Source organism: Patagioenas fasciata, chromosome 2 (assembly GCF_037038585.1).
Source record: "Patagioenas fasciata isolate bPatFas1 chromosome 2, bPatFas1.hap1, whole genome shotgun sequence".
In the NCBI taxonomy this organism is placed as follows: domain Eukaryota; kingdom Metazoa; phylum Chordata; class Aves; order Columbiformes; family Columbidae; genus Patagioenas; species Patagioenas fasciata.
In genome coordinates, this window is record NC_092521.1 from 131,307,658 (window position 1) to 131,320,592 (window position 12,935).

A 12,935-nucleotide genomic window follows, 5' to 3' on the forward strand; every position below is an offset into this window, starting at 1 on the left:
GTCAAATCCTGGACCTAATCTCCCTATTTCTCCTATTATTTTGTCTCTTGGTATGACCATAAGACTGTTAGAAAGCTAAAGCTGTCAATTTGTAATCTAGCCCATATTGTGGTTGGGAATTTTACATCAGCTCCTGAAATCAAGGGGCTACATTTGATTTAATTTTTTTTCCTAACCGAGTTTATATTTAGCCTCCATCTAGTCCCTAAGGGTTCAGAAATAGGAACAGAAAGAAAAATTCCAGTCTTCAGTAGTTTTGCTGCCTTTAGATCTGCCCAGTCAACTGGCTGCTGCTTCTGTATCCCTACAGTTGAGGCTATAACAGTCATCTCAGTCCTGAAGAAATAAAATTAAATTTCAATTGATAGCACACAGAGAAATTTCTAAATATCCTTTTTTTTTTATCTCCAATACTGCCAGGTATTGGAATTTCCTCTAACGAACAGATAAAATTCACTATCATGCCTCCGAGCATACTCAAAACAGATAATGATCTTGAGGGGGCTTCCACATCTACCTCTCTGCTCCGTTTGGACCACTTAAGGAAAATCCCCATTATTTCCAACAAAAATTAAAGGTTGTAGTAGTTAGTGGATGTGTTTGATACGTATGAAGCTGATAAGCTAACTCCCTGGTATTGAATACTTCTCAAATGCTACATGTAATATCAAGTGATGTGCCAGCAAAGCAGCAGGGTAGCTGCACAAGTGTGTGACTGTCATTGCTCATGTCTGTCCATCACTGAAAGGGCTGGAAAAGCAAGTGGACAGGCTTCCTAGCTTGAAAATGCAAGCACAAGAGTAAAAAAGCTCCTGTCTGAGGACCCATCATCTGACTCCTGCCAGCTGCCTTGGCTGCCTGTGAGCTTGATGGGCCAGCCCCAGTGCTCCTTCTGCCAGCGGATAGACAAGATGGTCTTCCTGGCACCCCCGCCTGCCCAGAGCATGCACCTGGGGCTGGGACTGAGCCTCAACTTGGGGCAGCAGTCGCACTGTTGAACTGGAGCACTGCTGGCAGCCCACCCTTCATCCCACAGCCAGGCCAAGGACTCCACCTGGAGCAAGACCCACCCAGGTAGCCTGGGCACCTGGCACCAAGTCCCAGGTGTAGTTGGGGGTTTGGGGCTGAGATCAGGAATTCCATTCCCTTGAAGTGATCCCTGTATCCAGCAGCAGCCAGACAGGTCTCAAGCCTTCATCTCGCATCCCTTCCATCACTGAAGGGCTCACTTTTTCATGGCTGACCCCCGCCCCAGCCTGTAGTTTGCGTAGTTCCTATTTGCCATCTTAGTCCACCACTGGGAGCCCAATTTCCCCTCGCATAATCAAATTCCCCAGTTATGATACCCCAAATCCTCCTTTTCCCTGATCTATTCTGAGGGAAAGGGCTGAACATCTGCTGAAGATGAATTTCCGTTCTGCATGCTGTAGTTTTACCTGGCAGTGCCTTGCCACTTGCCAACAGGATTGCTGTTTTCCTCAAGCGGTTGCTTCTGATAACAAATTGACAAGCCCCAGGTGAATCAAGGCAAATCAAGACTCCTGTTCTGTTGCTGGTGAGCTCTGGCTACAAGCATCAATGGCTGGCCTCGGTGGCCCAGCCCTGCTGCTAATGCTGGCCTAAGTCCTCAACTGTCCACCAATTTTTTTCTCTTCCCATCCTGCGTGTTTCTCTATTTTTCTTTATCTTAATATAGTAGTTTGTAATGGAACAGTACCAGGTCTCCTATGCATTGTGTTATAATGACTTTATTTTGAATATTGACATAATGGCTTTAGAAAAAAAAAAAAAAAAGGAAGACCAAAAAAAAACCTATTTATTTTGTCTATAGGAACATAAGTTTCATTTTCTTGTTTCTCAAATAGCTGCCCTTGTCTCCTCTAAAGGCTACTGCTATGCTGGTTTTGGAACATTATCAAATAAAAAATAATTGTAAATTTTTGTAATTTGTCCCTATTGCAGATCTTTGTACCGTGGATCATGATTGTAATTATCATAAATAAAATTCATATTTATGAACACAGATCTTGGAGTAAACTGCCAGGTGCAGGGTTGACTACCATTGCCAATTCGTTGTCTGTTGTGTTAGAAAAAGGAAGAATAACTTGTTTCTGTATGTTATAGAAGAACAAACATTTGGATTTAATCAGAATTTCACATAAAAGCCATTGATTATGAAACTGTTCTGTTAAGAATATAAATGTTCCTGCTTTTATTTAGTCTACACCTATTATTGCTGGCTGCCTGTTGCTATGTATTATGAACTATTGTATGACTGGAAAAATCTTACTCTGCTTTTGCTTCTTTTATGTTTAGGGTATGCATGAACTTTTAGCTCCCATTGTCTTTATCCTGCATTGTGACCACCAGGCTTTTTCACATGCCAGTGAAGCTGCACAACCAAGGCAAGCATTGTGTTTTATTGGTATACTATTAAAAAACCATCTTAAAAAAAAATTAATGAAGTTGGCTAGGCTAGAACTTATAAATGACCATTACTTAATTCTTTGTTTATAATTGTTAAATTGATACCAGAAATGGTTGTGTCCTTATGTTGTTATGGGAATGTCCTTATTTCATCTTCCCTACCACAGCTTCTGAAAGGGGATTAAAAGTGCAGACATTGGCCACTTTACAGGTATTAGCTGGTGAAAAAAGGCAAGACAATAAACCCAAAGGAAAACCTTAATCAAAAAGCTTTACGTTACCTACTCTTGCACCTCATTCTTGTTGCCAGAAATGGTTTAGGTTTTGTCATTGCAGAGAGGAGACAGATTAGAGAATTACAGTCATTGAACAGACACGTTACCAACTCTCTTTCCTCATATCTTAAAAGAGAGAAAACAATCAGTGCAGACATTGTTGTGATTGGTGTTTCTTTCATGACCTGCAATGTTGCGGCTGCAATATCTGACTATCTTTTGACTTGGTAGTAATATTAGGTTTAGCTATTGATTCTCCATTTCACTCACACTGTCTGTGTGTGTGCATGTAGTCACATAAAATATTACATCCCACATGACTGTCTGTCAACCAAATTCAGATGCTTTTTTTCTCACCCTATATGTAAAGCTGTTTTTTGGGGGGAGGGAGGAAATGAAATAGTTGCCTTCTTGTATAACTTACAATATTTAGGTCATTTGATTTGTCTTTTAACACTCTCTTTTAGAGTCCAGCAGTGAATAAGACAATTTCATTATATGTACTCTATAATATAACCTCTGTTAGCACTCCTCAGTGTTGATTGTCCAAAGGCAGTTAAGCATAAGGATGGAGATGATTTACAAGTGTGTGTTTTTATTCAATGTCAGTCCTTAGATATCCTGAAATTACCTAGAAGACGCTCTTCAGTGCTAAGTAACTTAAAATAACCATGTGTTATGCACAGCATTCTGTTCCATCCCCGCTGAAAAAGTAGAGCTAAGCAGCAAAGTAGATGGAAAAGAGGTGCTGTCACTGATTAATTGCTGTTAAAGTACAATAAAAATACAGACTATTAAGACAAAATAAATTAATGTTTTGATACTGCATATTTGACCAGTAACCATTTTTTTTTTTTGTTTGGGACAAACAGTGATAGATTGTGCAGCAATCAATTATTCTAGATCAAGCATATTCAAATAATACATTGTGACATTCAGTAATTTGTTATTTGGAATAATTAGATGGTTACTTCATTGTAGTGCAGACAAGGCAGCTAATTTGGTTTTGATCTTTATAAAAAGGAAAGACTTCATTTGTTCAATGGAGTTGCTCTTTTTAATTAAAAAGGCTAGTTTTCTCATTTGCACTTTATATGAAAGTTGGCTTATAAATACATAATAGTACATGCAGAACACTGACCAAGAATAAGCATTCACATTTGGATTGTTCACTGTTGCCTTTTTCAGCGAGGAAATGAAAGTTCTTTTGAATCCTGAATATCTGGAACATGATGCCTAGTAAGTTTTAACAACTTCCTTTACATTTAATTTGCTTTTATTTGTAATACATTATTTAACACCAAGTTTCTGGGTTTTTCCCCTTCAGTGCAATGTTCACACGTCTTATGAAAACTGCAGAACATTGGTTTTCAACTTTTGAACATGACAGTCAGAAGGTAAATATTGCTCTAAAGTGTTGTGCAAACACAAATTCTCCTATGTATGAGTGATGTTCTTGTGTAGCATTCAAAAGGTCAGTCATAGGCACATCTGTGTGCCCAAAACCTGTGTAAATGTCATGGTAAATAAATGCATACAAGCAGTGTTTAACGTATTGCGACTTACATTGTTTTAAACTGTTTACAATATAAACAATTTGCTGTGAAAGCAAAACTTTGGTCATAGATTGTCTGTCCATCACAGGTCAGGATGTGTCTTTCTCTGATTTCATCATTAAATTTCCTTCCTTTTTTATCTTCTTAACCTCAGGTATTCAAACAGGGGGACTGTCCGTGCCTCCTCAGATCTCCTGTGTAGCTATACAGATATCACTGTATTTAGCACGTTGATTCTTTGCAGGGACCATCTAGGGACCATCTAGGCCTTGCCTGTGGGCATTTGTCATGCATGGCATGAAGGATAGTTCCCTCTGTCCATTTTGCCTCAGGCAATTGCTCAAGATTTCCTTTGAATACTTTTTTGCTGTCTCTTTCTCTGTTTATGTAGCTCTTTTTTAATTCTGAAAAATTATTTGTGTGATGGACTGTATGTAGAAGGCTCTAGCAAAACATAGTTGTATTACAGGCATTGCCGAGATTTTCGGTGTATCATATCCTGAGTTGTCCTCCAAACTTAGTTCCAGCTTGATTCACTTCAGCATTTTTCACATAGACCATCGGGAATCTAGACTTAACAAAATATTAGTCCAAGACTCACATAAAAGCTTCTCTTCAAATGTTTAAAGGTATCTGTACCTGTATTTTATTAGACATGAAGCATCCATATCTTGACCTAAGATATCTACTGTTGTAAATTACTGTTTGGAATTGGATTTTTACATAATTCTCAATAACTAAGGATAAAGCATATGAGATACAAATTTTATGAACTTATTACACAGTCACTTTTATTCCAACAACAAAACTGTGAGACATGTTTCTCTGCCCGTGGCTTTTAAGAATTCATTGTATCCAAATGTATTTGTTCCAATTTCTGTGACGAAGGTGGTAAAGTCTGAGGCTGAATTTTATTCTGGGAAATAACTAGGTCTGCTTACAGTTTTACAGTTCTTGGGTAGAAGGTGAAAGTTTACATTGCCCTTTCCAGTCCTTTCATGGCATAAAAAATTAACAATGCAAAGCGCATGGATTAATATCTAGTTGTTTGTTCTTGTTCTTTGCAAACATGTATAATCTTTAATAATCCTTTCTTGTACGTATGCCTTTTACGATCATGACTTTGAGGGTTGGCTACATAATAAAGTCTGAATCTTCACAAAGGCAGCAATGAAAGTTTGTGCTCTGAGAGACATGTTACGTTTTATAGCCTCTAACAGTTGGTTCCATTACTCCCAATTGCCATTAGAGGAGTTTCTCCAGCTACTCCATTCCCTAGTGGTTAATGAGAGAAATCTGTCCACGGTTTATACTTGCACTATGTCCTAGCCTCTCTTTACTGCTGTAGCATTTGTTTCCTAAATGCATGAATGTATAAATTGTATTAGTATCGACTGCCAGCCGTTCCAGTTCGTGTTGTGGTAGGTAAAGTTTTGTGCCAGGATTTGGTTCATAATACTTGAACTGGATTTTTCAACTGCGTTTCACTGGTATCCATATTTAAACTGTTCTTAGAGGTGAACCTAATGCTCTCCTGTAAACAGAATAGCACATCTCTGACCTGCCCCTCTTTTTTGTCTTTTTGTTGTGAACAGCATCCTTTTGGGACTCATCATTTATATTTCATGTTAGCAGTACATGACTAAAGCCGTACACTCAAATGACTTATTAACAGAAGCCCACAAAAAGGAAGTGAGTGTTTTGTCTCACGTGGCAACTTAATATATAGTGAATATGGGCAGGGACACAGTGTCATGTTGTCCACTTGGCTTCTGTGCTTTAGGCACAGGCATTGTGAGTAATTTGTAATTTCTAATTAAGCATTTTTGCGGTTTGGTTGTATTAGTCGATTTGAGCATCTTTCTGTTCAGGCTGTTTCTTTCACCCTAGCTGATGTGATTTTTTTTGGAGCAATTTCAACAGACTAAATGTGGTGTCATTTTCTCAACCAAATTGTGTGACAGGAGACAACAGGCCTATCATGTGCACTGTAGTCATCCACGGGGCTTCTTGGTGGAGTGCACCAAACCAGGAGGCATGGACAGTCAAGGCACTGATTATTGATTGCAACTGCTGTCCCCACAGATTCTGTCATGCTTTGAAGATTTCTGTTAATAGGGTTGATTTCTGAGATGCCGATGAACTGTATTTTGATGGATACCATTTACTTATCTTATGCTTTTAAAAATGGTAAGCCAGCATGTATTACTTGATGCACTTGGCCATGTTGATAGTCAGTCAATCTGACAGTCAGCAATGTGTCAGTGCTGCGTTATGCCAAGGTGTACAAATGCTGCAAGTGACAAATAACTCCAGTTTTGGCACTGCTCCGTAAAAGGAAGCTTGCATTGGTTTTGATATTCAGAATCTTTTGACACTTGAGCCGGTGTTTAAGGGTCTGTCTTCGAACCTGTAAAGATGGCTTTAAGCCCACAGATGACTAATTATGTAAAGATAACTCTGGGTAACTAGCTAGTCTTCTCATATTACAAGTTTGACTACGTAGAAAGATTCTAATATTGAGATTTCCTTATGAGAATGTATGCTTATAATGAAGAAAAGCTTAAAAATACAGATCTTTTGAGTCATCAGAGTGATTGCAGTGGTATCAAGCCGAAGTTAAACTCGACTTGGATAAACCAGAATAAAGTCTGTACCTCCGATGTGTGCCAACTGATGGAACATGCATAGTCTATGAATACATGCAGTTACAGACTTTTATGATTAGTTTCAAAGATAAATTAATAAGTTTATGCAAAAAATTACTACAGGCTGGCATTTAACATTAAGGCAATATGCTTTTCTGTATAGATTGGAAGGAGATTAGTGGATACCCTTTTTCAGTATTTTGCATCCTAGCATGTTACTAACATAATAATGAAATAGGTCTGAAACAACAATAAGAAATAGCCATACAATGGAGAAACAAAAATCAAGGTAAGAAGAAGGCTGCCCAAATGGCTAATAAAGAAGTTAACAGAATAGTTGCAAAAGGAGGTAGGAGAAATATAATATCCTTTCCCAACATACCTGCAACTATGAAGAGTTTCAGTATTTAAGTAAGTAGCAATATTTCCTATTAGTCCCTAAGATGCTAGATGTTTTATTTTACATTTCTGATTGGGAGAACAGAAAAGATTTTGAATGAAAGGATGCCATTTTAGTGAGCTTAATTTGACAGTCTGAGGGAGCTTTTGTCAAGTGATTTGCTAGGGCATGTTAAATGAATATGTCTTGGTACCACAACAGCATGGCAAAACACCACCCTGTAATAGACAGATCAGTCCCTTTGCTGCAGTTGCTGTAGCAAAGCAACAATTAAGCAGATTTTAAGATACAATTTACAATTAATCAGATCTTTAAACAGAAACATTTGACTTTAAATCGCTGTTCAGCACCATACAATATTTTCTGCAAAGCAGAAATGGAATAATTAAGAAAAAATATTTCAAGCAAAGGCGATCAGCATGAAAAATAGGCTTTTTGGTAGAAATTATTAAATATTCACTGCCCACTTGAATGTTAAACCATGTTGTAAATGATTGTGAAGTGTGGGTACTTCTCTGCCTTCCTCCTAAAATGCTGATACAGAAAGAATGGGGTTGAAGAGGGACTATAACCATAGGAAACAACCTTCAGGATAGTCTATCCAACAAAAAAAAGACCCTTTCATTGTTATTGAATGTTAAAAATAATGTGTTTTTCACTGTATTGAACCAAGTGAATTTTGACAGTTTAAGCTGTAATGAAGTCTTCTGAAAGTATTAACACTTTGACCTTGTTAATGCTTCTCTGTCAATATACTGAGCAAAGGATAGAAAAACAATAACTATTGTTTAAAGTGGAGCTTTCAGGTCAGAGAGCCATGATGACATATTGCAACAAAGTTATTTTGAAACCTTCTCTTCTTACTGTTCAGTTTTCCTTCTTTTATAACTTTAATATTGTTCCTGACAGCTCCATTTCCCTTTTCCTAAGTTTTCCCTTCATAGGTTTGACTTGTTCTTTTTTTATTTCTCATCCTCCTTCTTACATGATTCCTCTTCAGTTGAGTTCATTACTTGGTGCATTTCTTGCTATCATTCTCTCTTTTTTTTCAATAATACTTCACTCTTTTGCAAGAATAACATGTTTAAAGCAATATCAGGTTCAAGGATGCTAATGCTCCAGTAGTTTCCTTTGTCTGTTTTCACTTGCTGTGTGTCATGTTCTAGATCATTACATGGTTTGCAAAACCTTTAGGTCCAACCTAGTCATCAGGTTCATCTCTCTGTTCTATTTCTTTTTTGTTTTAAAGGTTTTCTGATGCTTTATTAAAGTTGCATGGATTTTGAAGTACAGTCACCAGATTTTTCTGAGCAAGAGAAGCCTGTTTAGAAAGGCTTGTTCAAAAAACAAGTTACTTTCAATTTGGTATGCAATCTATTATCCTCTGAGGGCATATATTCTCTACTAAGTAACCATTAGTCTGCTTTGCTCTGGACTGACTCAGACTGCTGATACTAAAGTTGAAATAAAGCTGTCAACATTTCATCAGAGCATGAAAAGTAAAGCACACACATAAAAATTGACAGGAAGAATGAGAGTGTCAACCTTGGAATCCCCAGGAAGAGAAACCTCACAATACCTTCCACAGAAGTGGACACTTGAGATTCCTCTTTTGCTGGAAAAGAAATGGGTTATTAATTCGTTTACTGGGAAGCCAATGATTACAACAAAACAAATCTCTTTGTAGGCAGTCCCTTTAGACAATAAGGCTTCATGGGATGTTCTTTTTATCTTGTGTTTTCTGTGTCTGCAGGAGAAAGATGTGATGATTACACCTATGCCATTTGCAAGGCCACAGGACTTGGGCCCATCTATTGCTATTGTAGCAAAGGTAAACCAAATTCAGGATCATCTGCTGAAGAAACATGATATTGAGCTGTACATGCATCTGAACCGACTGGAAATTGCTCCACAGATTTATGGAATGTAAGTTTTTGCAAAGCATTATTTAATTCCTTCTTGTTTTATTTCATTGCATTATGACATTTTTTTTTCCTTAAATTTAGGATTAGTGGAAACATGATAAAAAGAAGTAGTTGTTATTTATTAGGTGTTAATAGATTGGCAGCATTACAGTAAATGACACCACACAGTTGTATTTGTGACAGGGGCTTTCCCAGTAGAGATAAAGTCTGTTCAGCAACATTAGAGAACTTGATGAAGACTGCCAGTGCAGTGAAGAAGTACGTTCTGAGTCAAATACATGTTCTACCTGTGCTTTTGCTATAAGAAGAAATGGGATAATAGGACACAATGAAGAGGGCAGAGAGGAAATCATTAGTGTTGAATGGTTTATTTACTTAGTTCTATCACCAATTCAGTATGAGTGAAGTTTTCCCTATTGTAATAATGTGATTTTGGATACTGGTAGTACAGATGTGGTGGGGCGTGTTAAAAGCTAAGGCATGGAGATAATAAAGTATCTGTATGATGGGTCAGCCCAGGTAGTCTTTTTTCATTGAACTGGCTCAGATCGTTCAGCTGGTTTTGTATCATGTGTCCTGTTCCAGGGGGTGCTTCTTGGACCAGGTAAGACTTTGGATGTGGCCTTGTCCATGTGTTTGCACAGCATTGCATCCAAACCAGTTTGGCTCCGATAGTCAATCTAAGTCAACACAGAGCATGGAACTTGGATGAACCATGAGTTAACTGTGGTTTTGAGAAAGAATTTTGCCTTCATCACCTGGAATTCCAGACAGTTGGCTCATTTTGATAATTCCTTAAAGAGATGGTGAACCATATGTACAGTTGCAGTGACAGAAAAATTACACTTTAATTTGTTCTATTTTTCATTTTTTTACAATGATATAAAATTAAGCTTTGCCTTAAATAATTAAAAAAAGGTTTAATTTCTAGGTGTGAGTTTCCAAATGTAATTGTGAGTTACATGTAACAACTCAATAGAAAATGTAAAAAGGGAGGGAAAAGGTGACTAGGTAAATGTCAGGCCATAACTGCAATACTTAACATTAAAGTCTAATTTGATGTTATAGTAAAATGGAAAAATGCTGTGACATAGAGAAGAGTTAAACTAAAACTAAGTAGTAGTCCCAGACTTACAAATAACATGTATTTGGAAGATAAATGTAATTCTACAGAACTTATTTACATAGTTTTGATAGCAATGGGTTACAGGGAGAGGGAGAATAAACCACGTAAACTCAAGGTATTAAAGGTATGAAGAGGACACATTGTCCTATTACAGTATTTTTTTGCATAGTGTAGAGTTGTGTATTTTCTTGATATCGTCACTAGTCTGAAAGAGAAAGTAAGCATCCCTAATAAACTTCAGGGGTGGTAATGAATAAGTAGGCAGTATAAATTTCAAGGAAAACAAAAAGACAGTATTTCTTTTTTATGAAGTCTTATGAAAACACACAGAAAATAAAATAAGATAAACCTGAGAAATTTGCAGACAGATATTTTGGGCCAAAAATAATTTGTACTGTAAGTATTCACTTCAGTGTAAGATTTTGCCTCTCAGTAAGAGAAATAATTGAAAGAAAAAAACCAGACTTTAGCTCAAACTATAACATTATACAGAAGAACAGTGCAGTCTGGTGTGGCATAAATAGAACTGAATCTGAATAAAGAAATTTACAGTTAAGGGAATGAATTATGAGAGAGAGCTTCAGGCTGACTATCAGGAAAGCCTTACTAAGAGGGAGCTGTTAGACTGTAAAATAATATATCAAAATTAACAAAGGAAAAACCATCAGCATATTTTAAAGACAGGCTTTGAAAAGCTCTCAGAAATGGGTAGTATCTTAGAAAATGACTCTGCACTGGCAGAAGAGGAAAGTAGGTTGCCTGTGAGGTCATATCCTTCTCTGATTTCTGATTTAATATAGAGCACAGGAGAAAAAGAAAGGGAAAGGAACATGACTGTGTTGTATTATTCTCACCTTTAATGATGTCTGAGCTTTTCAGAATAGTAATTTCCAGTAGCAAGCCAGCTGACAGTCTCAGATGCTGGATCTTTTCCTGTATTTAGCATTTCTTGATCTAGAAACAGCATTTCTTTAATGTAATAGGTTATTAATAATTGCTAAACCTAACCCAAGTGCAGAATTCATGTGAGCTTTTTGCTGAAGTTTATTGTTTTGCTGAAGTTTGTTGGATTTGCCAACAATAGATACTTACCTGACAGCCATCAGTTAAAGAACATATAAATTGTTGTATTATCGCTCAAAAAGCATACAAATGCTAGAAGGAAGACTGGAAACTTTCCTCAAAACATATTATGGCATTCCGGGTGAAAAGTGTCAACATGAAAGACTGGTATTTAGTGGCAGTCTTCTGTAGCCTGAGTGAGTTATACAGTTAATTTATATAAAAATACAGTATTTTATACTTTGCGTCCTTCTATAAACTTCTGGGGGAAGGTAGAAAAAATTATTGTATTTTCATACAGTTGATTTCAACCCTTGATGTTTACAAATAGTCCTTTTATTTTTCAAACATTAGGGAGACTTGTTCTGCTGGAAGGGCAGGTACCCTGGTCTGTTGTGCAATTGCATGTTCAGAAACTGTCCTTTAAAATAACAGGTGGTTACACACTTCTTGAAATTATGCTTACCTGCTTACAAGACCAACTTTAACAGGCATTTCAGTACGTGTGATACGACTCTTTAAAAATTTTGGTTACTGTCCAGTGGTGCAAAGGTTGTATACTGGCTTTGTGGAAAAGTGTACTCATTATAGTGTATATCATATATATCTATATATATATCTTTTCTTCATTGGTTAGTCTTCTGCAAATCGTGGTGTCATTAGCCTGGTCCGCCAGGCTGCACACTGAAGGTGCTACAAGTTCACAAGGAATCTTTTTCTCTGGGTAGTTTACATTTTGTGAAGTTTTAGCTCAAGTGAGTGGATATCTTTATCTTCTGGAGTGCATCAGTGAACAGACTTCGCATTACATGACTGTCTCATTTCATTGCTGATCAAAAAGAGAACCCTGTTAGTTATAGTAAGGTGTATATGTAGGTGTGTGTATATACATATGGATGTATATATATATAGGTGTACATATACTAGGGTGCTGGCCATGCCACACTTCTGTTCTCTGATCATTCAAGTTGGTGTCATATACAGTAGCAACCTTAGCACTGGAATTCCTGTAGCTGGAAATTTTGTGAGACGGCTCATTAATTGACTTGCGGTCAGCTGCTGCGTGTCCCTGTGACAATTATTCAGCTGCTATCAATGTCACCCAAAATGGAACCAGCAATAAGGCTTTGTGCCTTATCATTCTTCGGTCGTCTTTATTTGCCACGTCTCTAGCGTGGTTTTAGACCCTAAAATCATGTTTTGCAGAATAACATTTTTTCACATTCTTGGTAGCGCTGGAAATTGTGTATGGTCTAACCAAACTATAATAGTTGCCTAATCATGTCTAATTTTGTAGTTTGTAAAGTAAAGCACAAGAACGGTTTGCAAATAAATTGCAATTGATTACATCAACAGTTCAGTGACATGCTTCCTGATAATAAACTTTTCTCTAAATAAAAACAAAAAAATACTCAGATTGAACAAAAGGATTGGATACTCTGAAGGGCTGACAGATTGAATATGCAGTTTAATTGTAAAATTAGATGAGTTAACAATGATTAATGTCCTAGGTTAA

General features: G+C 37.1%; 1 protein-coding gene across 9 annotated transcripts in view; it reads left to right on the plus strand.

Moving 5' to 3' along the window:
• The window catches only part of TBC1D5 (TBC1 domain family member 5), a 316,442-nt gene that overhangs the window by 186,730 nt on the left and 116,777 nt on the right, over window positions 1-12,935 (plus strand). For 8 of the 9 annotated variants that reach the window (XM_065830710.2, XM_065830709.2, XM_071804973.1 and 5 more), the window contains 4 exons: window positions 2,317-2,405; window positions 3,891-3,941; window positions 4,030-4,099; window positions 9,060-9,232. In XM_065830710.2, coding sequence (XP_065686782.1) covers window positions 2,317-2,405; window positions 3,891-3,941; window positions 4,030-4,099; window positions 9,060-9,232 — 383 coding nt within the window. The remainder of the gene's footprint in view (window positions 1-2,316; window positions 2,406-3,890; window positions 3,942-4,029; window positions 4,100-9,059; window positions 9,233-12,935) is intronic. The other variant, XM_071804976.1, reaches the window with a different exon arrangement.